Below are 24,985 nucleotides of genomic sequence, written 5' to 3'. Positions count from 1 at the left end.
CCACATGTGTAGGGCTTCACCTGTCCTTGGTTCTCTGGCTTCCTTGGTTTTCTTAGTAAACGTCAGGGCCATTCCCTCACGACATGGCCTCTCCATCTAGCTGCCAGACTTCTCATGTGGCAGCTCTGGGATCCCATGAGAGCAGAAGTGCCCAGCCCTTCTTAAATCTTGGGCTCAGAAGTGACATTAGTGTCACCTCCACTGCATTCTATTGGTTAAAGCAAATCATGGACCAAGCCCAGGTGCAAGAGGAGACCGCATACAGGGCCTGGCTCCCAGGAGGAGCTATAATTCACCAGGGGCAACTTCATACCAAGCAAATGCAGGTATAAGCAAAGGTCTATGGCACTGGAGAAGCAGGTCCAGCCCCAAACCATACACATTAAGAGAATCAGGACACTTAAAAGTACATAGAGTTTTTTCTTTCCTGGTTTTTGTTGTGTTTCCTACCTCCAAGCCAGTGAAAAAAGGACATACAATCACAAAATCTAATAAATTGAGAAATACAGACACAAAAATATTCATCAAGATTTGTATATCAAAAATGGAAAAAAAGAGGATAAATCAAAGAAACTATTATAGGAAGACAGATAAATATATACATAGATATAGTTCAATACTGGTATTTTGTTCACTTAAACATACTAAATAAGGAACCTAATTTAATAAAAAACATCCTACCTCTGAAAACCTTTCGTTAATAGATCTCACTGTAAATAAGTAAATGGTGTATTACATCATGGACTGAGTTTTTAACCCACCAAGTAAACTCTGATCTTCTTTTTCACAGAAGTCTATAAAAAAAAGAAAAAAGCCCAAAGTAAAATATCCATAGCCTAATTCAAAGAGTGCTACTAAATAAATTGATGTTTTTGTTCTATAATTCCTTTTAAAAGCATTTGTTCCGCTATAGGAAGTAAAATATGATCATTCTCCAATAAAGTGTCATAGACAAGTTTCTTAAGCAAAAATAATCTTTAGTATAAAATAAGACTAATCCAAATGTTCTGTAACGATAAAATATTTTCAGATATCTCAGATAATCGAATAAGGACTGTACTTGATTATATTTGATGTCCACCCAGCAAATCCAGACAATAAACATAATTATTTCTACATCCAATGAGAAGCATTGATTCCCAGACCACAGGAGAAGAAAAGACTTGTCCAGGAAGTTCATACACACTTTGCAATCGTCCACTCTTAGATTCCAAGATCCACAGTTTCCCATCAGTAGATGCTGCTGCCAGCAACATTTCATTGCTACAATCTTGGTAACAGAAAGCAAACGGTGTCGCATACACCTGGGAAGTAGTTTCAAATTTCCACTGGAGGTGACCTTTCATATTACAACAGTAGATAAAGCAATCATGGGAACCAAAAAATATTTCTTGCTCTGATGCTGAGGTACATGGGGATGAAAAGATTGGTTCACTGGTAGAGAACTGCCAAACCTGAAGGACGAGAAAGGCAAAAATAATTCATCTAAGTTCAACAATTGTCGTGTAAAGCTTTAGGAAATTCTTAATAGAAATGTAAGCTATTAAATGGTTACTACACACAGAGAGAGGAAATAATGGCTTTTTCTGAAAAGTAGCATTCTCAAATTATACCTCTATTCCCAGTGGTAAAATCTAGAACAAAATACACTGGAGTGTTCATACTACATGAGTCACTGCTATGCAGAATATGATGAAATAAAACTAATTTGAACCCCATTCAAGAGCAAGCTATTACTATTATGTTCAGAGACACTAAGTTCAAAGATATAACTACACTCAGTTTTCAATGTATCTTATTAAAAACTAGATCTTCTTCTATTCTCCTAATGTAAGGAGATGGAAGTGACTGAAAAGGAAAATTTATGTGCAATAATTCAAATTAAAGGTTTAAACAAAAAGCCATGAGTTGTGTGTCTGCCTGTAGATATATACTCTCTACTTATTTTAAAGGTACCACAGACAAACCTGTCGGCCAATATTTTGAAGAAAAGAAGGAAAAGGCACAAGTCTAAGGTAGTGTTTACAGTAAAAGCAGAATAAAAAGCAAACAAAATGAGAACAGTGGGCATCTTCATGAAACAGGATTTGTAATCTTAATTCTGTCCCTCACTTGGAAAAATCATTTTCATCTATGGTTCACCCAAAAAAATAGGAGTAACAGTACTTGCCTCTTCTTACTTCTTAGGAATCTAAAGGTGAGAATATGTTCAAACTATTTTGTAAGGAAAAATATTAAGTGAACATTACAAAAGATCTCATCACAAAGTAATTGTCCCACATCAAGGAACTGCCAGGCCAGGCAGAGTGAAAGTAGAATAAAAAGCACCAGAGCAACACTGGCCACCACTGGGCTAACTCAGGGTGGAGTTAGCACTCTCTCAAGTATACAAATAGTCCCCAACATCAAACCTACAGCAGCAGTTGGGCCACCAGTGATAGTCACTTGCGGATAAAGAAGTGGAGATTATCCTCCCCCCCCCCCCCCCACAAAAAAAAAGACCTAATGTAATGCAGAAGAAGCCTACCCTGCCAGTCATGAAGTTGAAGATGGCACTTCATACAATGCAATTTGGGTTATGCCACCTATTTTGGTTTTCACAGAAAAAGCAGGGGCATCTTTAAATGTTCAAACCTTGAGGTGCCGCGGTGGCTCAGTCGGTTAAATGTGTGAGATTCTTGATTTCGGCTCAGGTCATGATTTCAGTTTTGTGAGTTCGAGCCCCACATCAGGCTCTGTGCTGGCAGCACGGAGCCTGCCTGGGATTCCATCTCTCTCTGTCTGCCCTTAACCCATTCATGCTCTCTCTTTCTCTCTCAAAATAAATAAATAAATGTTCAAAACCTCAATAGAAATTATAATAAAATTGCCTAAAAACTGGTAAAGTTTTTGTTTGTTTAATGTTTATTTTTGATAGACAAAGCATGAGTGGGGGAGGGACAGAGAGAGAGAGAGAATCCAAGGCAGGTACCAGACTCTGAGCTGTCAGCACAGAGCCCAACAGGGCGCTCGAACTCATGAACCATAAGATCATGACCTGAGCCAAAGTCGGACGCTCAACTGACTGAGCCACCCAGACGCCCCAAAACTGGTCAAGTTTTTAAAATTGGGGGAGGGCAGGGTGCCTGGATGGCTCAGTTGGTTAAGTGTCTAACTGTATCTCAGCTCATGATCAGGTCAGGTTCATAAGTTCGAGCCCTGCATCCAGCTCTGTGCTACCAGCACAGAACCTGCTTAGCATTCTTTCTCTCCCTCCCTACCCCACTTTCTCTGTCAAAATAAATAAACTTTAAAAAAAATTGGGGGAGGGCACAAATAAAACAGTGTTTGAATCTTTTCAATCTACTATACTCTCATTCCAAAATTAAGAAACCTGTGGCTTGACAATTAAAATCAAACTAGTTTTCAATACAATGACTTAAGTGATGTTTACAATTTTACTTCAGTTGTCACCAACTATTATGACTTTGAGAAAGATAATGTAAAATGGAACCAGAAATTTTTTACCTGTTCTCCAAAGTGAGTAAAGCAGAGTAAATTTCCATCTACACACCCAATACAAATATACTGTAGGCAACACCGTGGAGAAGAAAAGAGTGGTTTTCCACAGGAATGTTTCCAAACTGTGTTCCCAGTGGCCTGCCATGAGCAAAAGCAATTCACAGCATTTAAATTATATTACTAATCAATTACCCTTTATGAAACAAACTCATAAAATCTCCCAGGGGCAAAGCTATAAACATCAGAAAGTGCTATAATGACATGCTGATATCATAAATGAAGCTAGCATACATATACACAGCTATAAAATTAATCAGTGCTCTTTATAAGAGGTGAAATAAAAACGTACAATAAAACCAGGATATAATTAGAACATAAGATCTATCCTTAAACTATTCTAAGTTTTAATATGACTGAGAAAATTCTACCAATTTAAAAAAACAGATCAAAGACATACATAGAACTTCTATCTTCATATCAATCATTTTTAAGGAGTTCTGGTCCAGTGAAAGCTGGACTATAGTTAATTAAAAACTACTTTAGGGGGCACCTGGGTGGCTCAGTCAGTTAAGCATCTGACTCTTGGTTTTGGCTCAAGTCAACATCTCACGGTTTCATGGGTTCGGGCTCCGCACTGGGCTCTGCACTGGCAGTGTGGAGCCTGATAGGGATTCTCGGTCTCCCTCTCTCTGCCCCTCCCCCACTCACACGGTCTCTGTCTCTCTCAAATTAATAAACTTAAAATTTTTTTTAAATACTTCAATTTTTCAGAATTCAAAGCAAAAATAAAACATTCAAGACAAATAATAAAATCAATATATGTTATTTTATGCCTACAGGATTTATAGCCAGTAACAGGCCTCCCAGTGTAGCCACATATAAATGATGTGGTATCAGGCTCAAACAAGGGGATGAAAAGACAGTTCCTCCACATTTTAACTTCCAAACACACTTCTTTTTCTGCAAATAAGAAAACAAATTAATTGGTTTCTGCTGGTGGTTAACAAATCTACATATCTGATTTCTCATATCACCTCTATTTAATTAATGTAAATTTTTATTCTTAGTATAAAAGTAATACAGTCTCACTGTAGAGATTCAAGTTAGTATAAAGATTACAAAGACCACCCAGAGAGAACCACTGTAAATATTTCAGCATTTTCCCTTTTGATCTTTTTGGGACATACAATAGTTTAATATAGTTGAGATCATTCTGAATATATACTGGCATCTAATTTAGCTCATTTACTTGGTAAAACTCTATTACTTTAATGCATAATATCTCATCTGAACATAAAATTATTTCTCTACCTTATCACTGAAACTTGTTTCAAACTAATTTCATGGTATCATAAACAAAACCTAGTAATAGACATCTCGGTGCACATAACTGTCCATGTTTCTGATTACTTTGGCAGGATAGAATCCTAGAAGAAGAATTTTACTGAATCAAAGGATATGAAAGTTAGCTGTGGCCCAACTGTTTTCTTCAGAGACTTCACTAGTTACAGTGCACCCCCCACCCCTCACCAGCATTTAACATATTCTGGTCTAATACTATCTGGTTATCTATCATGTAGTTTAAATTTTCAATCCTTTGATTACTAAAGATAGGAAACATTTAAATACATTTACTAGACACTTCTTCTTTGGGGTCTTTTATGTTTATATTCCTTGTTTATTTTTCTATCTGGGTGTTTATAATTTGTGTTTGTTCTTCCATTTATTCTTATAAATGAATCTTAACTCTGTCACATTTGCTTCAAATGGTTTTCCCCAACTTACCAGGTCTTATTGATATTTTTCCCTTTGTGATTCTTTATATTGTCAAGATGGTAATTCTAAGCTCTTTAGATTTAAAAACTCTGAGTAACAAATTTATTTGTGAAAATCTGGTAAGGATGTTAAAAATGTCTTAAGATACTAAGACTGTTAATTAACTCATTCTTCCCAGACCGCAATGCTAAACTTAGGGGAAGAGTGAATACCGGCCCCGCTTTAGTCAAGAGCACTTGACAGTGTCCTACTCTTCTAAGCTTATAAGAAACTGATGAGGTTTCTCACATAAATATCTAAAGCATATGCATGCTGGTCATGAGATCCAATGTAAAGGAGTCCTGTGGTTGGATCCATGGTTGCTGAGCTTTTGACAGCATCCTTGGTAGTAAACATCCAGTATTCTTCTCCACTATTACTTTTCAGAACATAAACTAACCCATTATAACAGCCTGTTGGGAAACAAAATACAAAAGAGATTTAGATACATCACCAGAGAATAATTCTTTAGCCTAAACCATGACCATTTATTTATATTTGATGCTCTTTATGTGTACTACTATGTTCAGCTCAGGTTTAAACTTCAGCAATGTAAAGCAGAAAACCAAACAGAAATCACTTGTAAAAATACCTACTAGTAGGTATACCTCATTTTGTTTTTAAAGTACCATAAAGTGCTTCACTACTGAGAAAACAATGAAGCACAGTGCAGAAGAGAGATTTTGACAGACCTGGAATCAAATCTCTTCATGGCCATCATTGGGCAAATTACCCAGCATCGCTGAGCCTCAGATTTTTTCCTGCATGTGGACACATCTACTCCAGTGTTATTGTAATAATTAAGATAACATGGATTAAAGGGTGCCTGCATGGCTTAGTTGGTTGAGCATCCAACTCTTGATTTTGGCTCAGGTCATGATCTCATGGTTCGTGAGTGTCGGGCTCTTCATTGGGCCCCATATTGGGCTCTGTGCTGATGATGCACAGCCTGCTTGGGATCCTTTCTCTCTCCATCTCTGCCTCTCCTCCACTTGCTCTTTCTTTCTCAAGATAAATAAATAAAATATTTTTTAAAAAGATAATATGAATACCCAGTGCACAGGTGTTCAAGAAATGCTAACATTAACAATAGCTAACATTTATTGAGCTTTTACCTTGTGAAGTGTTATATCTGCAGTTTACAGATGACAAAAGGAAGCACAGACAGTTTTACTAGGGTAAAACTACTCAGCTGACATGTGGGTGAGCCAGGATTTGAATCTAAGAAGTCCAGCTTCAGAGCCTATGCACTTAACTACTATAGCAGACTGCTTTTCCCAAACTGCTACAACAGGTGAGAAGCTAGGGCAGGAGTTCCTGACTTGGTGTAGCCAGAATAACTCAGGCGACAGTAGGCGTGGTCAAAACCTACAGAGTGAAGATCACTCATGTTCCCTGCAGTGGATGTAAATCAGGGCAAGCTGATTTTGGGCACTGGTCCACCACTCTTTACATGACTCTGCCTATCCATATAACCACTGCTGCTCATTTGAGGCCCAATTCCAGAGTAACTGCAGTGCTGTTTTCTTTCTAGCAGTTACTACTTAGTAGCAAGAAAGTGGCCTTCTTAGTTATGGTGAAGAAAAATGTCCTACACAGTGAAGTACCCCAGGACTCAGTTGGGTAATGAAAAATTTCCTTCAGTTCATTTCCAGAAGAAAATCTTTGTGACCTTGGGTCAGGCAAAACGTTCTTGGCTAGGACACCAAAAGCATGATCCAGAAAAGAAAATAAATGATAAACTGGACTTCATTAAAATTAAGAACTTCTCTTCAAAAGACATTATGTTAATGAAAGAAAGAAAAAAAAAAAGCCACAGCCTAGGAGAAAACATGCAAAACACTTATAGATAAGGGGCTTGTATCCAGAATACATAATATTCTCGGATCCCAACAAGAAAACAAATATAGCAGCTTAAAACATGGGCAAAAAATCTGAAAAGTCATAAAAGATATACAGATGGCAAATAAATTCATAAAAAATACGTCATTAGTCACTAGGGAAATGCAAATTAAAACCACAGTTTTAACTCAGTTAAATGTCTGACTTTGGCTCAGGTCATGATCTCACAGTTTGTGGGTTCGAGCTGTGCACTGTCAATGTGAAGCCTGCTTGGGATTCCCTCTCTCCCTCTCCCTCTCTCTCAAAATAAATAAACTTAACAATCTAAACAAAGAAACAAAAAACCATAATGAATGTCTGACTTTTGATTGCAGCTCAAGTCATGATCCCAGAGTCATGGGATTGAGCCCCACATCTGATTCTGCACTGAGCATGGAGCCTCCTTAAGATGCTCTCTCTCTCTCTCTCTCTCTCTCTCCCTCTGCCCCTCTCCCCTGCTCACTCTCTCTAAAATAAAAAATAAAGCCATAATGAAATACTACACCATAACAATCTGACTGGCTAAAATAAAAAGATTTTCAAACTGACAATACCAAGTACTAGCACGGATGTGGAACAGCTGGACCTCTCATACACTGGTGGTGGGAAGGCAAAATGGCTCAGTCACCAGGAAAATATTTTGGCAATTTCTTACAAAGTTAAAGCTATACTTACTGCATAATCTCCCCCTCCTAGGTACTGACCCAAGTGAAATTAAAAACTTATATTCATACAATATCCTGCTTACAAATGCTTATATCAGTCTTATTTGTAATTGTGAAAAACTGGAAACAACCCAAATGTGAATAGAGTATGATTTGTCCAGACAACAGAATATTCAGCAATAAAAAGAAACTGGATACATTCAATAATAAGGATGAATCTCAAACACATGCTAAGTAGGAGAATCCAGACTCAAAAGCAAAAATTAGAAAATGTAAAACTAGTGGGACAGAAAACAGATCAGTGGTTGCCTGGGGTCAGGGGTAGGGGAAGGGAAGCCTACAAGTGACACAGACCTTTTGAGTAATGAACTCTTCATTTGGTAGTGGTTACATGACAGTACACATTTGTCAAAACACAGAACTGTAAACTAAAGAGGGCAAGTTTTCCTGTATATAAATTAGATCTTAATTTAAAAATGTCTAGACCCCCATGTGTCCCAGGCTTTGAGTCTAGAAACTTGGGATGCAAACAGTAACTTCAACAAGCTGACTTTCATGGATGGAAATTATTCATGCTCATTCACATATATAACTGAAAGTTCCCGGTAGCATATTTTCAAAATGTATGTGGGCAAAAGGGAAGGATCAAACTCAGATTCAAGTAGATCCTAGCTAGGATAGCACAAGTAGGGAGGCATATTTCTAAGCACTCACACAAGATTCCACAAGCATATAAAGTAAAACTTAATGTAGTAGGGGGAGTAAAGACAATGGTAGTCAAGGAGAGGCATTACACCTGGACCCCATATTTAGTAAAGTAAAAGTCACCTATACTTTAATGAAAATGATTAGCAGCTAGTAGCTAACAACATTTAATGAGCCCTCAGTCTGTACCTAGCAATGTACTAAAGGATTTATAAGCAATTATCTCAATCCTCTCAAAAGCTCTATGATGTATGTGGAATTTAAGAAGCAAAACAAATGAGCAAACTGGAAAAAAGAGACAAACCAAGAAACAGATACTTAACTAGAGAGAACAAACTGATGGTCACCAGAGGGGAGCTGGGTGGGGGGATGGGTAAAATAGGGGATGGGGATTAAGAGTACACTTATGACAAATACTAAGTAACACATAAAATTGTTGAATTACTCTATTGTACACCTGAAACTAATATAACACTGTGTTAGCCACACTGGAATTAAAATAAAAACAAACAAAAGCTCTATGATGATTGTAGTGGTTTTAAAATCTGTCCACAAATTCTCTGACACTTTTACTTTCAAGAGATGGAGCCTAAATTCCCCTCCCCTTGAGTATAGGCCAGGCTTAATGATGTGCTTCTAATGAACACAAGCAAAAATGATGGTATGCAACTTTGGAAACGAGGTCCTAAAAGTACTGCCTTGCTCCGCCCCTCCCCACCGGCCCCCCTCCCCCACTCAGTCTGAGGGAAGTCAGCTGCCAGGTTGTGAGAGCACTCAAGCAGCCTACAGAGAGGTCCATGTGACAAGAACAGAAGCTTCCTGCCACGAACCGGCCAAGAACTGAAGCCTTCTGCCAGCAGCAGTATGAGATAGCTGTCTTGGAAGATTTTTCAGCCCAGTCAAGCCTTCAGATGGCTGCAGCCACATGGGAAATCCTGAGCCAGGACTCCCAGCTAAGCTACTCCTAAATTCCTGACCTCAGAAACTGTGAGATATTTGCTACCCTAAACCATTAAGTTTGGGGACAATTTATGATGCAACGGGTTTTATTTATTATAAAACTAAGAACACTAAGTCCTAAAGGTCATAAGAACACTAAGGTCCTAAAAGGTCCAGCAACTTGTCAAAGTTCACAAAGCTGATAGCAGTTTTAGAGCTAGGTTCAAATCCAGAGACTATGACCCAAGACCCACACTGTGAATTAGCATGTGGGTAACCATAATTGACAACAACCAAAGCTACCATACATAGATTTTTAAATTTAACTTGCTCCTACTAGCATTATCATATGGAAACTTACCCACTACAATAAAGTTTCCACACTTAGATACACATGCTGAGGATTCAATTCGACCTCCCAAAATCTGTTCCCATTTCACCTTCCCAGAGTAAAGGTCAACTGCCATCATTCTGTGGGAATGGGAGCCAATGTACACAGTTACAGAGGGCTTAGCAGGAGTGGAGATGACAACCAGAGGGGAAGCATCCACACATTTGCCTGTGTCCGTCCTCCACCTCACATGAAGCTCCATTTTCTTGGCTTCTATCACAGATGTTCCCTCGTGAGAAACTTCTGCAACACAGGATGGATCTTTTGACTTCCCAGTAAGAGCTGAAGGATTTAGGCTTGTCACATTCTGAATGTTAGTCTGTGAAATTAAATCGGAAGAACGGGCTGAAGAGCCAAGTCCTAACTTAGTTAAAAACTCCGAATTCAGAGACAAAATCTGACTCCCTCTGCTCACTGCAATAAAAGCAGCTAGCTCATTGTCACAACTTAAAGTCAGGACAGATTTCTGAGGTAAAGATTTTCCACTGATTTCCTCTTGATTAATATCGCTGAATTTTCTTTTCATGGCATAATTCTTGCTATACAGCAGATCTTCATCTGGAAACACCGTTTGAAGGACGTGATTGTAAATCTCTAAAATGGAACTGCTAAGAATAATTTCCAGAAGCCCAGGTATTGATGTGCCAACTAGTTTTTCAATCTCATTGAGGAGCCGTATGGACTTTAAGGAATCTCCACCACTATTTAGGAAGAGTGACTCATCAGGAACCTTCAAAGGATGTTCTGAGAGACTCAGAATAGACTATAGAGGAGAAAAGGGAGAAATGTGGTAAAGACCTAAAACCAAAACATTCAACCAATTTATAGGTAATATATAAAGGATAGTACTTACATTAATGATATGAACAAAAGACACACAAAACAAATATTTTTAATAATTAAATTTTAAAATTATTTTCTTTATAGTAAAGGGAACCATCACCATGCCACCAATTTTATCACAAACTCACTATAAAACTGCAAATTATATTTCCCTTTAGAGTGATTTCCCCACCCATAAAATAGGGCCTAGAATTATAAAAACATGACTTATTAATTATAAAGTCCACAAGATACTAATATCTAATATTTATATAATATGGGAACAATCTTTGTCTTCATTTGCTTCACATAAATTGAAATTATTTTCTAAGAATCTAAAAATGAAGCAGATAAGAGTTTTATCAGAATATCCTTTATTTTCAAACAAAACTATATAATTATATCCTCTTTTCAGAACCCTTCAGAAAACTCCACATTTGTAAGAAAAACTGTACTGACCTATGGTTGTAATATATATAAATATATGTATATACATATATACATATATATACATATATTTCAAAATAAATTTAAATTGTAATGTAATATATATGTATATACATATATATACACATATATACATATATATACATATACACATATATTTCAAAATAAATTTAAATTGTTTCACACACACACACACACACACACACACACACACACACACACAGAACCCCCAACTTACAATGATTTAAGATATCTTAACTTTACAATGATGCAAAAACAATTAATTACATTCAAGGGAAACTGTACTTCAAATTCTGATCTTTTCCCAGTCAAGCGACATGCATTATCTCATGATGCTGGGCAGCAGCTAAGAGCCACAGCTTCCAGTCAGCCATGTGATCACAAAACAACTGATATGCTTAGAACTATTCTGTACCCACACAACTATTCTGTTTTTCACTTTCAGTATAGTATTCAATAACTTACATGTAAGATATTCAACAATTTATTATACACAGGCCTTTGTGTCAGATGTTGTCCACTTGTAGGCTAATGTAAGTGTTCTGAGCACACTTAAGGTAGGCTAGACTAAGCTATGATGTTCGGTAGGTGTATTAAATGCATTTTGACTTAGGAAAATTTCAACCTACACTAGGTTTATCACCATGTAACTCCATCATAAGTTGAGGAAGATCTGTATATACAAATTCCATTAAGCAGAAACATATGTGTTGTTACTGCTAGTTCTTCCAGAATAAGGATATAAGTCCTTATGCCACAGATTGTACTATACCAAGATTTGGCCATTTTCTCAACTCTGACAAGCACTGCACTCCCACTGCCCCATTAGGGAAAAGTTATGTCAAGATAGGTCTTGTCTTCCTGTGCCTTTGTGTCTACCTCACTTCCAATAAATTTCTTTATGGCGAGGGAGGCTTGATATTAACCTAGAGAACTCTTAATTTAATATAAATTGAATAAACAAAAGTATATTACTTAACATTTGGGCATTAATAATAATTCTTAGAAAAGTTTATCACACTTACTAGGATGCTAACATTCCCAAAAAATATAACATGACCTCTTCAGAAAAACAAATTTGTATCTTAAAAATTGAACCATGGGGAGCATGGGTAGCTCAGTTGGTTAAGCATCTGACTTTAGCTCAGGTTATGATCTCATAGTTCGTGAGTTCAAGCCCCGCATCAGGCTCTCTGCATGGAGCCCCTTTGGATCCTCTGTCTCCCTCTCTCTCTCTGCCCCTCTCCTGTTCAAGCGCATTCACGCATAAGCACGTGCACTCTCTCAAAAATAAACATTTAAGGGGTGCCTGGGTGGCTCAGTAGGTTAAATGGCCAATTTCGGCTCAGGTCATGATCACACAGCTCATGAGTTTGAGCCTCGTGTCAGGCTCTGTGCTGACAGCTCAGAGCCTGGAGCCTGCTTCCAATTCTGTGTCTCCCTCTCTCTCTGCCCCTCCCCTGCTTATGCTGTCTCTGTCTCTCAAAAATAAATAAACATTAAAGAAAATTAAAAAATAAACATTAAAAAAAATTAAAAAGTTGTACCTTCCACAAATCCTGTAATTTTTCCCAAAGTTCCTCTTTTCCATTGAGTTTACACTCAGACTTCAAGTTTATATAGTTTAAATATATCTTGTTTAACTCAGAAACATCAATTTTGCCTTAAAAGAGAAATAATTTTAAAATTTCAGCACAAACCCTTTCTACTATCTTCATTAGTTATAAGAAGAATACATACATTTTTCACTGTAAAAGTTAGAATTCCTATAGAATAGTTTGTGATAGGAAAATCAGTTCTAAAGAAAGCAGTCCCATGCTACAAAAAATGTAGTAGGTAACAGATAAGAAAAGAAGAAAGGAGGAGCTAGTGTTTATCTTAAAGAGTTAAAGAAATGGTCCTACCAACTGAGCAATTACTGCGTTTTGATGTAAATATTAGATAAAGATAAAATTGGAAAGGCAATGTGGTCATTAGGAGCATATGTTCTGAAATCAGTCTTACAATTTCAATTCTACCACTAACCAGCAATATAATTTTGTCAAAATTACTTAACCTCTTTAAGCCTTATTTTCCTCATCTGTAAATGGGAATAATACAACCTACTCCCAGGATTTTCTAGAGATAAATAAAGTGGGTTAATTATACAAAGTACTTAACAGAGGGTCTACCTCAACCTATGCCAGTATTACTTAGAATAAGAATTAAGAAGCCTTTAAACTAGTTATGAATACAATTAGTATTCACTTGGCGCTGAAACACATCTGCTTCAAATGATTTTACCATGAGATGTAAATGGTAGAGAATCAATCAACACAAGTTCATCCGGGATGGCATGGCTTGGAAGATGTTCCTGCAGTTCTTTAAAGATGTATTCCTTTACTACATCATTTTTGGACACCATGAACAGAATTAATTTTTCCTGATTATACCATGTAACTGCACAGGACTCTACTTGCTGAAGTCCTTCAGCAACCTGTGAGAGAGATTATCCCAATTTGTCAGAGGACATTTAAAAGCAAACTTCCTAAATGCTCAAACTTCTTATGTCTGAAATCAACACAAATTAAACTGTAAAATAGCTAGAGATTTTTAAAAAATTGATTATTACTGTTACTGTAGCCAGCACACTGGGTTCTTAATGTTTTTCAAAATAATAGCTCCCAGAGCAAAGTAAACCATTATTTTCAGTTGTTAAAATTCACTCTGTCACTTATTTAAAAAACAACCATCTCTTTATGCTGAAGGGCCACACTGAATTAGTCATATCTTTTATTGCAATTCATTATTAATACAAAAATCTTAGGTTTAAATAATACTAATAGAGAACCCCAGTACAGAAAATTGGTGGTGGCTACCTTTAATACCTACATATGTTAGTAGATATTTAATATTTAAATAGTCTTACTTGTTGCACAAATTCAATGTTAAGACGTTTGCCATATCGTTTGATCTGACTGTCCTTTCGTCCCAGGAAAAACATCTCTCCATCTTTCACCATCACCAAATCTCCCGTGGCTCGCATTGTGCCAAGCGGTACTATCATTTCATCATCAAGAAAACACACTCTGTTTTTGCCACCTTCACAAGATATAAACACCAGTGTAATAAAAAAAAAAAAAAATCCATGGGAGATATATTAAAAACCATCAAATCAAGAACATCTTCAAAAGCCGTTACTGAGTTTCACATTTTGAATATTTACACAGGCAGCACACTTTTAAACATCACCTGATAAAATTAATTAACAATAACCTCAGCAAAATAAGAGACAAAACAAAATTTCTAAAAATATACATGTGATTAAAAAAATTCTTAGAATACTGCTTAAAAAGAATTTTGGCTATAAACGTCCAAATTACAGTTTCTAAATTACTTTTATATCTTCCCTAAGAGTATCAGACATTGTTATCTGAAATTATGATAATATTAAATGTTTCATGACTGTGAGAATGAGATTAAAAATTATCATCACTGAAAAGAATACGGGACATAAGACATATTGGTGGAAGAATAAAGTTATCAGATTTTTTTCCTAAAAAAAAAATTATTCCCAGTCAATAAATGTAAAACAACCTAAAAATACTTGGCCATTGCCTTCTTGAATTGTGAAACCATTAGTATCTCTGACTTCAACTACTGTTCCAAGCAGTGGAAATCCCAGTGGTACAGGCAATTCACATCTATAAAAACACAACAACCCAAACCATATTTAAAATTTTCATTTGAACAGAATATTTTTCAGTGTATTTAAATCACATTGTACCAAATAAAGAAAAATAAGGTTTTGGTTATGTTAGAATTCAAAGACTGCCAAAAGGAAAAGATTAGGTGGAAAGGTTATCATAGGTTATTTATTGCTGTTTAGTTACAAAAAGTTCTAGCAGGATCTGCAGCACTAGTTATAAGAAAGGTTCTGGATCCCCAGTGTAAAATTCTAGATAAAATAGTATTTCTAAAATTACTACCCCAGTGCCTACCAAAAACATTATTAGTGTTAAGATACTGGAAAAATACAGTTTCTCTCTAACCTATTTAGTAATTGAAGCCCTTACTTCAAAGTAGAGTTAAGAAACTTCTCTGGAATCTTGTAAAAAGTTGCCCAACTTGATACCTCTGTGATACCATAAATATTAAATATTTGTGTTTTATTGCCTACTCCTCTCCAGCTTTTGAGAACAGCCAATGATGGAAATGCTTCACCACCGAGGGCTAATACTCGAAGAGAAGTACTGGCTGATAAAACAGTTGACTTGATAAGCTGAGATCCAAATCTTCGAAGCAATGTTGGTGTTGCCTGTGAACACATTAAAGATAATTTATTTCTTTTCACTTCTTTTTAAAAAAGTAAATACTGTAATAATTAGTTCAAAGCTTAATACTGGACACCTACATGAAAATTAAGGCTGTTTATTAAACTGTAAATCATTTTGGAAAACTACTCAGGCAACATTATCTTCTTAATGCGCTATCAATTTCTCTTGAGAAAAAAAACTTGAGAAAAATATTAGTTATGTTTAATTAGGTAATCTAGACAAAACGGTTTAAAGATTAGAAAGGACAAAATAGGGGCGCCTGGGTGGCTTGGTCGGTTAAGCGTCCGACTTCGGCTCAGGTCATGATCTCACGGTCTGTGAGTTCGAGCCCCGCGTCAGGCTCTGTGCTGACAGCTCGGAGCCTGGGGCCTGTTTCGGATTCTGTGTCTCCCTCTCTCTCTGCCCCTCCCCTGTTCATGCTCTGTCTCTCTCTGTCTCAAAAATAAATAAATGTTAAAAAAAAAATTTTTTTTAAATAAATAAAAAAATAAAAAGGACAAAATATATAAAATCAATTCACATTTCCTTTCCCACTCTCTGTAGAAAAATATATAAAAGGTTAAAAAAATGTTCCTAAAACAATATGAATAAAGATTTTTAAAAACACTTTTATTGAGATATAACAGACATACAATAAACTATACATATTTAAAGCATACAATATAAATTGAGATAAGATATATGGATATGTCAGTGAAACTATTACTATAATCTAAAAAATGAATATATTCTTCAGCCCTAAAATTACCTACTTACCATTATAATTCTTCCCTTCAACTGGACCCCTAACTCCAGACAACCACTGATCTATTTCCTAATGATCAGCTGGTATTTTCTAGAATTTTACAAAAATGGAATCACACAGGGGTGCCTGGGTGGCTCAGTCAGTTAAGCGTCCGACTTCGACTCAGGTCATGATCTCACAGTTCATGAGTTAGAGCCCCGCATGGGGCTCTGTGCTGACAGCTCAGAGCCTGGAGCCTGCTTCAGATTCTGTGTCTCCTCTCTCTGCCCCCTCCCCACCTTGCATTCTGTCTCTGTCTCTCAAAAATAAAAACATTAAAAGAAAATTTTAAAAAAATCTTCAAAAAAAAATGGAATCACACAACATAAATTCTATTTTGACCTGACTTATTTCATTCCATATAAATACTTTGTGATGTGCTTATATTGCATGTATCAATTCACTTTTTGTCCCAGTTCAGACTGATATAACAAAGTGCCACAGACTAGGTAGGTTACAAACAATAGAAATTCACTTCTGATAGTTCTGAAGCCTAGAAGTCCAAGATCAGGATGCCACCATGACTGGGCTCTGGTAAAAGCCCTCTCCCAACTTGTTGGATATTCACATGGTGGAAGAGTCTTGGGAGGTCCATGGGGTCTCTTTTCCAAGAGCACTAATCCCACTCATGAGGACTCCATCCTCAGGACCTAAGCACTCCTAAGGGCCTCACCTCCTAATACTATCACAGCATACATTAGAATTTTAACAAATGAATGGGGAGGGAGGAATAATCACTCAGACCATGGGACTTTTCATTGCTGAGTGGTACTCATTGCATAGATCAGGACTAGCATTTGTATTTCCATATAAAATTTAGGATCAATTTGTCAATTTCTACCAAAAAAAGTCTACTAGGATTTTGATAGGAACCATGTTTAATTTAATCTTGACACTATTGAGACTTTAATCCATAAACATGAAATGTCTCTTTAACTCTTTAACTTCTACCAATAATGTTGTTTTTTTTTTTTTCTTTACTGCACTGGCTAGAATCAGAATAATGTTCACGAGAAGTGACAAAAGCAAACATCCTTGTTTTATTTCCAATCTTAGGGCAAAATCATGCAGTCTTTCACCAAATAGGATATTAGCTGTAGATTTTTTTTTTTTTTTTTTTTTATAGATGCCCTTCATCATGTTGGGGAAGTTCTTTAATTCCTAGAGGTTTTTTTTTTTTTTTTTTTTTTTAATCCCAAGTGTTAGATTTTGCCAAATACTTTTCCTTCATCTGTTGAGGTAATTACATGCTCTTATTTATGTAGTGTATATTATCAATGGATTTTTATTTATTTTTGAGGGAGGGAGGGCATGAGGGGAAGAGAGAGAGAGAGAGAAAGAGAGACAGCAAATGTGGAGGGGGGGGCAGAGAGAGGGAGAAAGAGAATCCAAGCAGGTTCTGCACTGTCAACACAGAGCCTGATGTGAAGCTCAAACTCATGAACCATGAAATCATGACCCTAGCCAAAATCAAGAGTTGGACACTTGAGCAACCTGGGTGCCCCTATCAGTGGATTTTTAGATGTTAAGCCAAATGTGCATTCCTGGGATACATCCCACTTGCTCACATTTTAAATTTACTGAAACTGGTTTTGTGGTTGAGAATATGATCAATGTGCTTGAAAAGAATGTATTCTGCATTTACTGGATGCACTGTTCTATAAATGCGATTTGGTTGATAATTTTGTTCGAGTCTTATATGTTCTGATTTCTAGTTTTTCATTCAGTTGTTAAAAATGAGGTATTAAAATTTTGAACCATTGGGTTATCTAGTTCTCATTTCTGTCTAGTTTTGCTTTATGTATTTGGAACTTCTAGTTTTAGGGGGATATACATTTATAATTGTTACATCTTCTTGATTTACCAATGTAGCTCCTAAGGTACTGACCATTTTATCATTATGAAATGTTTTGTTTCTTGTTTTTGTTTGCTTGTTTGTTAGTAACTAGCCTGGGCTAAATCTGTAGTCTGTCTTTCCAGTGATGTGTGGCCACTAATGTCATTGCTCAGTTTTACATATATAGTCTTATTTTCAATTTTATATCTTACTTCCTATGGGTCATCCTTGTGTGTACATAGCTCAGTAGTCAAGCAATGACTGGACAAACTGTCCACAGAGATGGATCTGTGTGGATAGATGAGCTCAAAGTTTAGGCCATTTTCAAGCTTAACCAAGCTTTTATTTTCCATGGGCCCTTTTGGGTCTCTAACGTATATGCACACAACCTGAAGGTCAGCCAAGAATCTGTTTGGGCTCTCTGGTCTCCGACTCACAAGTGCAGCCTTAGCCAGAATGTGCTTGCCCTCCGCTCCACCACAACCTCAGACTATTGAAGTTTTTGCCCTCTTTGCTGGCCTACTTCATCATTTTCACAGACAGTGCTGTTGGGCATGGATATAACCTACCATTCCAAATTGAATAAACTCCCTTATAAACAGTGGGCCCTGACAGAAAAGTCTGTTTTGACTGAGCTGGGGCTGGCAGGAAGAGCAGCTCAGTCTAGAATGCCACAAATTCCCATTATTTTTATCCAAAATTAAAAAGTTGAAAAACAAACAATTTTCAGATCATTGTATGCCTCTGGTTGATTTCTAAAGTGTTGGAGTAGTTGCTTTTGTTAATTTTGTCCAGCTTTCTAGTTGCTTTTTGGGGAGAGGATCTACCAATCTCTTTACTTGACCACAGAAAATTTCCATGTGAATCAAGATTTTTAAATGGTTTCTTTCAGTAAAAGATGCAGCATTAATGGACAACTTGAATTTTAATTCAAAAAGATGACTTAAAGTCTTGGTTTGTCAAAATATTTAAGTAACAGAATGACCCTACATCCCAATATGAACTTATTGTTCCAGATTCTTGTCTAGGAATTTAGCACCTCCATTCACTCTCAACATTCAGGGTTTGGGGTAATAAATTATAATGGCCACCCTATTTATAAGGCATCCTCAACCAAATTAACTGTTCTACCAAGTTTTACGATAAGGAAAATCTCTTGTCAAACTGAAATGTTCTGGCCTTCATTTCCGGTGCTAAAAATAACTTAAACTTTGAACTCTATAAATAAATGCACAGCTATGAATACTCAGCAAGATAAAGCATAGTAACACTTTTCAGATACTCAAACTGAAATGATAAATTTAGCGGCAAAATACTAGTCAATATACGTACTTTGTTACCAAATCATTCTAGGCACACAGAAATAGGAAATAACAGAAAAAACAGGGGATGTTAAGGTTCCTTGCAAAATTTCTAAGGTAAAATTCTCATAAAAATGAAAAACACAGGGTGCCTAAGTGGCTCAGTCTGTCAAGCATCCAACTCTTGATTTCGGCTCAGGTCATGATCTCACAGTCGGGAGATTGAGCCCCAAATTGGGCTCCGAGCTGGGTGTGGAGCCTGCTTGAGAAGGTCTCCCTCTCTCTCTGCTCCTCCCTCCCCCATGCACATGCCCTCTCTCTCAAAAACAAAACACTTAAGCTGACATTTTGGTGGCTAGCAACCTAAGATTTTGCTCTAATTAAATGGTTTCACTTTTAAAGTGCATCAAGTTTAATATAACTTGTTATCCAGAGTATGTGCAAAAAAAAAAACAAAAAAAAAGTTCAAACATATTTTAGGTTTGTAAAACACCAAAAAGTGGAACTTTCTTTCCAAAAGGTCCTTATACCTGAAACAAAATAAGTGTTTAACTACCTCAAAAGCTAAGTCTATTTCACTTTGGGGTCTTTCTCCCCCACAATAAATCAAGATATTCCACTTTAAATTTTTAAAACTTTATGGGGTGTTTGGGTGGCTCAGTTGATTAAGAGTCCAACTTTGGCTCAGGTCTTGCAGTTCATGGGTTTGAGCCCTGTGTCAGGCTCTGTGCTACAGACAGCTCAGAGCCTGGAGCCTGCTTCGGATTCTATGTCTCCCTCTCTCTGTCCTTCCCCTGCTCATGCGCGCGCTCTCTCTCTCTCTCTCTCTCTCTCTCGCCCTCTCTTTTTCTCTCTCAAGAATAAACAAACAGTAAAAACAAATTAAATTAGTTTTTTAGGTAAGATTATTCGTAAATAAAATCTATACAGGATGCTCTTTTTAAAGTATATAATATACATTATACACATAAGCAAAAATCCTTGATGACTTATATATCATTTGATGAGAAATCTGATTTGGAAGGAAAAGATGAACCCTAACAACAAAGCTAAAATTCACTATGAGACATGCAAGAGAGCTGACGACACCGAATCCATCTGTAGCACTCCATCTCGTTCATGTTGGCTAGATGACCTCCCTTGGGGCTTTGTATTGTGTACCCTCTGGAGATTAATATCTGTACCTTAGAAATGTCTGCCAAAGTCAGGATTGAGGGGGGAGGGAGAAGTTTGCTTTGGCCGTCCATAAATGTGTTCAAAATAACCTAGTCTCTCTCCCCTTCTTCAGGCACAGATGGTGCCACAAGATCTAAGTAAAGATTAGCTGCCAATTAGGTACATGTAGACCCTTTGATCTTACTACAGTGCTGTCCCCTATACATCTTTGGTCTATAAAATCTATAGACTAAGGTCCTGTCTTGGCGGAGAACAGCTGCACATCTCTGCATCATCATTCAGCCAGTCCTCCCTGTCACTATGTTACCGTGCATAAACTGCACGTATGTAAACTGTGTGGAGTTGCCGGCTTCATTTCTTGTTCTCAAAGTCCCTTCACAGTTTGGAGGATACTTTACAGTTCCTCCTCCTCCGCCTTCTAACAAGACAGGACATGCCTTATACAAAGGAAAGGACATCCTGTCAGCTTGTGTACTTCTCTTCCTTACTCAAACTCAAATTTGATCTGCTGATAATACCCCAAATTAAGTCTTGTGAGTTAAATAAAATCACCATGAATATATGCACAACTTGCTGTGTTCTGGAATCATAGTTAATAAATGTGTATCAGTTTCTCACAAGGACTCATGACCCCAAAAAGGTTAAAACCACTGCCAAAGTAAATTTAACTGAAACTGTGCTAAAGGGGATTGGATTTAAAGAGATAAAACTCATAGACTTGACATAGAAGGAAAATCTCCTTCCATTTAATGACTCTCTCTCTCAAATCTATTAAGGTATTTTGAAAAGGTTTCCTAAAAATTATCCTTGAATTTTATAGAAAAATAAGTTAAAGTCCTGCCCAGACTGACAGAATGATTCACCATAGATGAGAATTTATATGCAATTGATATACCCAGCAAGCCACATTATTATATTCATTTTATATATATTTGTAAACATATAATATTTTTTTAAGGATGAAAAACATTGCCTAAAAACAAAGTCAACATCAAATTTTGCCTTTAGGGCAGAAATTTAACATCCTCGAGTCTCTTACACTAAATACAAACTGATATTTTTAGTTTATCATGATACACATACAATTTTGCTAATTCTCTCTAGTATCTTTAACCATTTGCAATGTAATTATCTTAAGGCTTGTATACCAGTCACCTACTTTGATACACATTTTAAAATCTTTAAAGATGACAAAGTATTTGTTTCCATAAGTTAATGTAAAATATACTGATATAAAAAGTCAGAAAATGTAAATTCCTACCTAATTAAAACTTAAAGTTTGTATTTTCTACTGAAAGCTGAAGTTTAAGGCAGGAGAGGCAAGTGTATCCCAACAGATTTGAGTGAAGGTCAACTTCCTCTAGTTATTACTATGCCAAATGCACAGTGAAATAATTTTCTAGGCAGAATTAACTGATTTTTTTTCTCCCATTCTCAAGTAAATTAGATGATATCATCAGAAGACAACCCTTAATAATCTAACTAGATTATCATTAGTCCACTGTAAAAAACAACCTACAGGAATACAAAATATTCTCTAAAACATGTAAAATGTTAAATAATAGGGGTGCCTGGGTGGCTCGGTCGTTTAAGTGTCCGACTTCAGCTCAGGTCACTATCTCACAGTTTGTGAGTTGGGAGTCTTGCATAGGGCTCTGTGCTGACAGCTCGGTTGGAGAGCCTGAAGCCTGCTTCAGATTCTGTGTCCCCGTCTCTCTCTACCCCTCCCCAACTCGTGCTCTGTCTCTCTTTCTCTCAAAAATAAACACTAAAAAAATTTTTTAAATAAAATAAAATGCTAAATAGAAGACAAAACATTTCATTTGCTCCTAAAATGTACCTGCAAAATAGTTACTCTGTGATGTGAAAAGAGAACGGCAGCTAACTTTGATGGAAGCACTTTGACAGAAGCTGGTACAATAAGCAGACAGGCACCACTGGATAGAGCAACAAATATTTCCACAACGGAGGGATCAAAGGTCAGAGGTGAGGCCAGAAACAAAACATCTTCTTGTGTGATCTCGAAAAGTAGCCTAAAGCAAAACAGAATGCAGTTATATGAAATGTCTAACATTTGGTAAACACATATCCTAAAAATTGATTTATCACCATTAAGTTTCTGGATGTTGGCCAGATTTTTATTCTTTTCTCAGATTAACCAAAATGGTACTATTAATCCTATAACTCTTTATAAATATAAGGATTAAAAGCCATTTAAAACAAATCCATTTCTTACTATGACATATTTTATCATCTGTGATGACTTTCTGATGTGTCAGTATGGCTGGATTGAACCACAGTCCCTAGAATTTCCTTTCTAGTAGGTTTTCCATTAGGGTACAAAACAAGGGATATTCTCTCAAGAGCTGGAGTACAGAAGGGAGGTGGGTGCCATTTAGTGGCACACATACCTCCCTGTTATTTCATTAAACACTAAACTAGGTGCTGCTGTGAGGGGATTTTGTAGATACAGAGTCTCTGGTTAGCTGACTTTAATCAAAAGGGAGATTTATCCCAGGTTGGCTCGATTTACTGAACTGGAAGATTTTAAAAGAGTGTTGAGGACTTCTGTAAAAAAGACTCAACATCTGGGTCTACAATTATTCTCCCTTCCCATAGGATCTTCTTTCCTGACTTGCCTGTGGAAAAAAGCACATGCCTATGGGTTTCCAACCTGCTCACGATCATCCCTTTCTGTTTACACTATAGACTCAGTCTTGCTTAGCCAGACCCCACAAACATAAGCCAATTCCTTATAGTAACTCCCTGATATATCCTCCTAGTTCTGCTCTTCTGGTAGAATCTTGACTCCTTCTATCCTACTTATATATTTAATAGAGACCTCTGATTCCCTTTTCCTACTATTTGATATTTTTCTCTCAGTAGCTGAACAAAGAGCAGAATATATATAGTTAGGATATTACAGAGCATAGATAATCAGTGGTGAGCCTATGGCATTGCTTCATTCTAAACACACAAAACTCACTGTCTAAAAAGCAGGGATTACCTTAATTTCACAATATCTTCAAATATGATATTGTGGGGACTCACTCAGAACCCCATAGTTGATATGAAGATTACTTTAGGCTGAAGACATTTTGGATTTAACAGATGCAGAAAGAAGCCTTGTTAGACCTTTCCTTATCTCACTAATTGTGAAACTTTTGGGAAATGAAGTTGCCATAAATTCCTTCTTTGGAGTAGCTTTTATTCCCAGGAAGGAAACCAAGAATGAACCTACTATAAATCTCTCCTACAAGTGACTTTTATGGCCCTGAAAGTAAACCAAAAAGGGATTTTTAACAGGTAAATAGATTTCATTAAGTTCAAGCATAAATAGCAATTGAGAAATTCACATACTTTATTATTTTTTTTAATGTTTATCTATTTTTGAGAGAGAGAGAACAAACAAGGGAAGGGCAGAGAGAGAGGGGGACAGAGGACCCAAAGCAGGCTCTGTGCTGACAGCGGAGAGTCTGATGTGAGGCTCAAACTCACAAACGGCAAGATGATGACCTGAGCCGAAGCCAGGCGCCCAAACGACTGAGCTTCCCGAGGGCCCCTAGAAATTCATATATTTGAAATCAGCCCCTTACTCCTTACGAGCAAATACTTGCTCCCACTTTACATACAATTCCTGCCTCTACTGGCCCAGTGCCTCTTCCACCTCCACCAGATTCCAAATCTGCTTCACTCTTTTCAATTCTCCTGCATCTCCACCCCACCTCACCTCTCATACTCTTAATGTATTGCTTTGCCTTTCATCTGAAAGTTCCAATCCATCAGCTTCCGAACATTCCTTACCCTTCCATCTCAAGGTATCTTACTCCTTTACAATACTATCTCTTGATTTTTCAAACCAACTCTTCCTATCAATTCTCTACCATGAGCCCATAAATGTCTCCCATCTCAAAAATAAATCTGCACCTGCCCAGAATTCTTTCTTTCCCATTAAAACTAGCTTCTAGAAATGAACACTTTACTTTCTTATCTCCATTTCCTTATCTCTCATTCCCTTAGCACAGCCTAATGTAATCTGTCCTCAGTCTTGGGCCCTCAGAAATAAAGTCACTAAAGACTAGATTGTCAATTACAAGACACCTCTCTGCATCATTTCACCACTCCCTTTTTCTAGACCTGCACCATCCAATGATAGTCGCTAGAAACATGTGCCTTTTGAGCACTAAAAATGTGGCTAATCCATATTGAGATGTGGATTTATTGTAAAATACAAGCTAGATTTAAGATAAGCATAAAAGCATATAATACTTCACTAATTTTCATTTTGATTACATACTGAAATAATATTTTAGATATACTGAATTAAATATTTGTTAAATTTTTTATTTCTTTGTACTTTTAAAATGTGGTTAGAAATTTTTTA

General features: G+C 36.7%; 1 protein-coding gene across 7 annotated transcripts in view; it reads right to left on the bottom strand.

Moving 5' to 3' along the window:
* Positions 1-400: 400 nt before the first annotated feature.
* Positions 401-24,985, bottom strand: part of AASDH (aminoadipate-semialdehyde dehydrogenase) — a 44,367-nt gene continuing 19,782 nt past the window's right edge. For 5 of the 7 annotated variants that reach the window (XM_053901551.1, XM_053901552.1, XM_053901557.1 and 2 more), the window contains 11 exons: positions 22,442-22,634; positions 15,243-15,484; positions 14,764-14,870; positions 14,096-14,268; positions 13,471-13,663; positions 12,735-12,850; positions 9,868-10,660; positions 5,566-5,729; positions 4,339-4,461; positions 3,508-3,639; positions 957-1,454 (listed from right to left, as the gene is read on the bottom strand). In XM_053901551.1, the coding sequence (XP_053757526.1) occupies positions 1,065-1,454; positions 3,508-3,639; positions 4,339-4,461; positions 5,566-5,729; positions 9,868-10,660; positions 12,735-12,850; positions 13,471-13,663; positions 14,096-14,268; positions 14,764-14,870; positions 15,243-15,484; positions 22,442-22,634 (2,626 nt within the window). In that variant the 3' untranslated portion in view covers positions 957-1,064. Of the gene's footprint in view, positions 795-956; positions 1,455-3,507; positions 3,640-4,338; positions 4,462-5,565; positions 5,730-9,867; positions 10,661-12,734; positions 12,851-13,470; positions 13,664-14,095; positions 14,269-14,763; positions 14,871-15,242; positions 15,485-22,441; positions 22,635-24,985 lie in introns of those variants that run through there. The other 2 variants (XM_053901554.1, XM_053901558.1) reach the window with 2 other exon arrangements.

Source organism: Panthera pardus, unplaced genomic scaffold (assembly GCF_024362965.1).
Source record: "Panthera pardus isolate Hobbes unplaced genomic scaffold, ASM2436296v1 HiC_scaffold_13, whole genome shotgun sequence".
In the NCBI taxonomy this organism is placed as follows: domain Eukaryota; kingdom Metazoa; phylum Chordata; class Mammalia; order Carnivora; family Felidae; genus Panthera; species Panthera pardus.
The sequence above is the reverse complement of the archived record's forward strand: the minus strand, read 5'-3'. Positions and strand labels throughout refer to the sequence as shown.